At 35.6% G+C, this 3,307-nt stretch overlaps 1 protein-coding gene across 1 annotated transcript in view; it reads right to left on the reverse strand.

Annotated features, from left to right (window-relative positions):
• Positions 1–3,127, reverse strand: part of LOC105457148 (voltage-dependent calcium channel subunit alpha-2/delta-3-like) — a gene marked incomplete at both ends in the record, with an annotated part of 5,671 nt that extends 2,544 nt beyond the window's left edge. The window contains 3 exons of the mRNA XM_011701649.1: positions 526–730; positions 882–1,249; positions 2,965–3,127. Coding sequence (XP_011699951.1) covers positions 526–730; positions 882–1,249; positions 2,965–3,127 — 736 coding nt within the window. The remainder of the gene's footprint in view (positions 1–525; positions 731–881; positions 1,250–2,964) is intronic.
• Between the last annotated feature and the right edge of the window lie 180 nt (positions 3,128–3,307).

Here is a 3,307-nt window from a genome sequence, read left to right on the forward strand (position 1 = left end):
ATTTTTCTCAAAATGGCAGCTATATTACGAAAAATGTGTATTTTTTGCCAGTACAAGTTTTGCTTAAAATAGCTGCCATTTTGAGAAAAATCAATATTTTGAAAAACCCCTACGTACTTCATTAGTCTTTAATATTTGTGTTTTGTCAAGGTCAAACCGTGTATCTAAAATCCTGCACACCGATAGAAAAAAAGGGATTTTGCAAATGTAGGCCAGTGCGGCCATTTTGGACATAAAAAAAATAAAAAAATATTTTTTTAGTTTCTTATATATGTATAATGTCCTCTAAACAGATTTTAAATAAAATTATTCATTTACCCACAAAAAAATCCCAAACTTTAGGTATCGTTCTAAAACCTGGCGTAACCCTTTAATGCATATAATTGTATGTGTAATTATTATAATTATGTACAACGCAATTTATTCTGTAATTATTTATATTAATTAGTGTAATTAATTAAGCATTATTTTAAATGCGATTTTTTAAGGATAGTAAAATTACATAATTTCGTATACTCTTTCTACCTTAATCCAGGTAGTTCCGTAATTGGGTATAACAACTGCAAGACTGAACGGGGTGCCGGGTAGAGGTGCATAAAAATAATCACGTTTCTCAAGGTTGACCCGACGATTGTCATCATAATGCAATTTCACGGGAATCCTTGTCATGTTACCTCGCTCGTGATCCACTAACGCTGATCTCAGTTTCAATATTTCAGGACCCGGATTCCTGTGTCCATTTTTAATTAATAAACACTTCGAATAAAAGATAATAATGATAAAAAAACGCGTAATAATTGAATAAGTAAAAAAATATGTTTTATTTTCTTTAGAAAGAAACTATAATAGTAAATGATGAAGATGTGTCTCTCTAATATTACCTCGGTCCGCGTCCGTCATCAAGTATCTCCACCTCCGTGAGGTCAATGCTATTGTAGTTCATTTTAAGCCGGCCTTTGTAAACCGGCCGAAGATCCGGATGCAGTATCACATAACCATTGTTGGATACAATAAAGGCGTAACCGTTCACACCGAGCTTGTACGGCAACGTAAGCTTACGGATGTCGTCGATCGGCACATCCGTGCCGGCCACGCCGAACAGCCTGTCATTCGCCGCATCTGTCGTGTTTTCGCGCTTGCTCCTGCGATCAAACACAGGCGTGCTCACGGAGGTCAACAGCCTATATTCTTGCCGGGCGGTAGTGTTCAAAGTAGTTGGGTCCTCCTCAATGTTCTCGTCTTTGTGCAGCTACACAGAAATAATTGCGAGAATGAAGAACAGTTTCGATGATAGTATATCATCCCCTTTACAACTTTCGTTAAGAGGAGCGAACATGTCGCTTAGATTTGAACAAAAAAGCAAATTAGGATCACGCTAGCTAATTCACTCTCGGTCACTCCATCCAGTGCCAACGGTATACAGAGCGTGTCTCGGAATCAAAGGTGTAACCAAAGTCCCGCGAGAATTGATTACGAAGATGTACTTTTCATCGCACGCTTATAATAATATGTTCTTGAATCAGAATTTGATTTAAGAAATCTCGTCAAATGGTATTTTTGAAGAATCTATAAAGTCGAGGGAGAACCACTCAGAAAATATATGTACAGTCATGGACAGATCGGTTGCGACACTTTTTTTATAACTTTCTAATATACATAATATATATTTTATAGGTATCTAATACCTATAAAATTTGCAAATGCGAACCACGATGTATTATCTTTAGTCTAGAGACAGTATAACACCAATCGTGATTCGCATTTGCAAAATATTAGTGCGTTTTGAAACCTATAAATAAAAAGTGTCGCAACCGATCTGTTCACGATTGTACACCTGGACTTCTGACTTCAAGACTTCACCGAAATTCATCGGACTTCACTAGACTTTTATGGATATGGTTGCGTTCACTTTTCGGGCTTTCGTCTGGAAACACCGGCGAAATTTTACCACAACAAACTTCAAGACGAATGTTAATGTCCGAACAAGGGCTTTCAAAAGACTCAATCGAAACTAATGACCTTTTTTTTTTTTTAGAAATTGGACTACATTTTTATCGAACTACGTCGAACTTCACCGGAATTCATCGAACTTCAAGGAATTCAACGAAATTCTGACAGGTTGTACACCGGAATTCAAGAGTGGTTACCCCCTCAATCTAAGTCTTTGGTTATCCACTTAATCCCGAACATCTTATACAGCAGATAGCACAGCAACTGATCTAACGACGAGAAATAAATAAAAAAAGAAATGAATAAAAATGAACTCGACGAAGCCTAGCCAACAGGGTACTAAAATCTAGCTTGAGGTACTAAAAGTTCTCAGTCTACTAATGATAATCAATCGGCCGGAAACCATTCAGCTGGTGCATGAATCAGCCATATCCCAATGCCTAACAAATAATTACTTGCGATTTGTAGTTCCTTGAATTACTTAACGAATTATGTTAATTAATACCTTTAGGTACTTTGACTTTAAGATCAAGCGAGAAGACTCGAGAAATTCCCAATTAAATTACAATCCATTCTAATTATACACAATTAAATGTTGATTCTAATTATACACAATTAAATCAGTAAAAAGTAATAATATTTATTTTGTAAAGTCCTAATTTTATTTAAAAAATGGTAGTTAAAATGTAGTTGCTCGTGTAAGAAAATGTAAAATGTTACTCGTGTAAGAAAATGTAAAATGTTACTCGTGTAAGATAAACTCGCTTTATCTTACACGAGTTACGAAATAGAGTCGGAAATTATCTACTAAAATAAATTTTTAAATATATTTTCTTAAAAAAAAGAAAAAGAATTTTAACAGTCCCGTCGTCTAATTTTTACACTTTCATTTGGTATCCGAAAGATTAAAAGAGTTTGCGCTAAGGAAGATATAGTGCGATATAAATCTACGGAGTGCTTAGAAAGCTTAGGAGAACAGGAAGCAGGGATATGCTTTCTTGATCGTGTCTAAACCTGCTGTATGTAGATCGCGTCCTCATTTATTCGCACGCCCAGCTGTTTTCTCTTCAGATACTTTTGCAGTCGCGACTTTTGCTCCTCGTGCTTCATCACCAGCCACAGCCAAGCGGCAAGTGCCGGATTCTGATAGGATTTACGTATGTTTATTTTATTCTTCCTACACAGGGTGTCGAAATTCGCGAATCAAATTATTATAGCAAAAAAGTCTTCGAGAAATTAATTAAAAAGTTATTTGTAAATTTTTATTTTAAGCAATAGTTTTTGGGATATAAGGGTTTAAATTTAGCCAATTATAGATTAGTATTCGCGTGAAGTGCGCGACCACTAACACTACGAT

The sequence above is a fragment of the Wasmannia auropunctata genome, unplaced genomic scaffold (genome assembly GCF_000956235.1).
Source record: "Wasmannia auropunctata unplaced genomic scaffold, wasmannia.A_1.0 LD335362.1, whole genome shotgun sequence".
NCBI classification, from domain to species: Eukaryota; Metazoa; Arthropoda; class Insecta; order Hymenoptera; family Formicidae; genus Wasmannia; species Wasmannia auropunctata.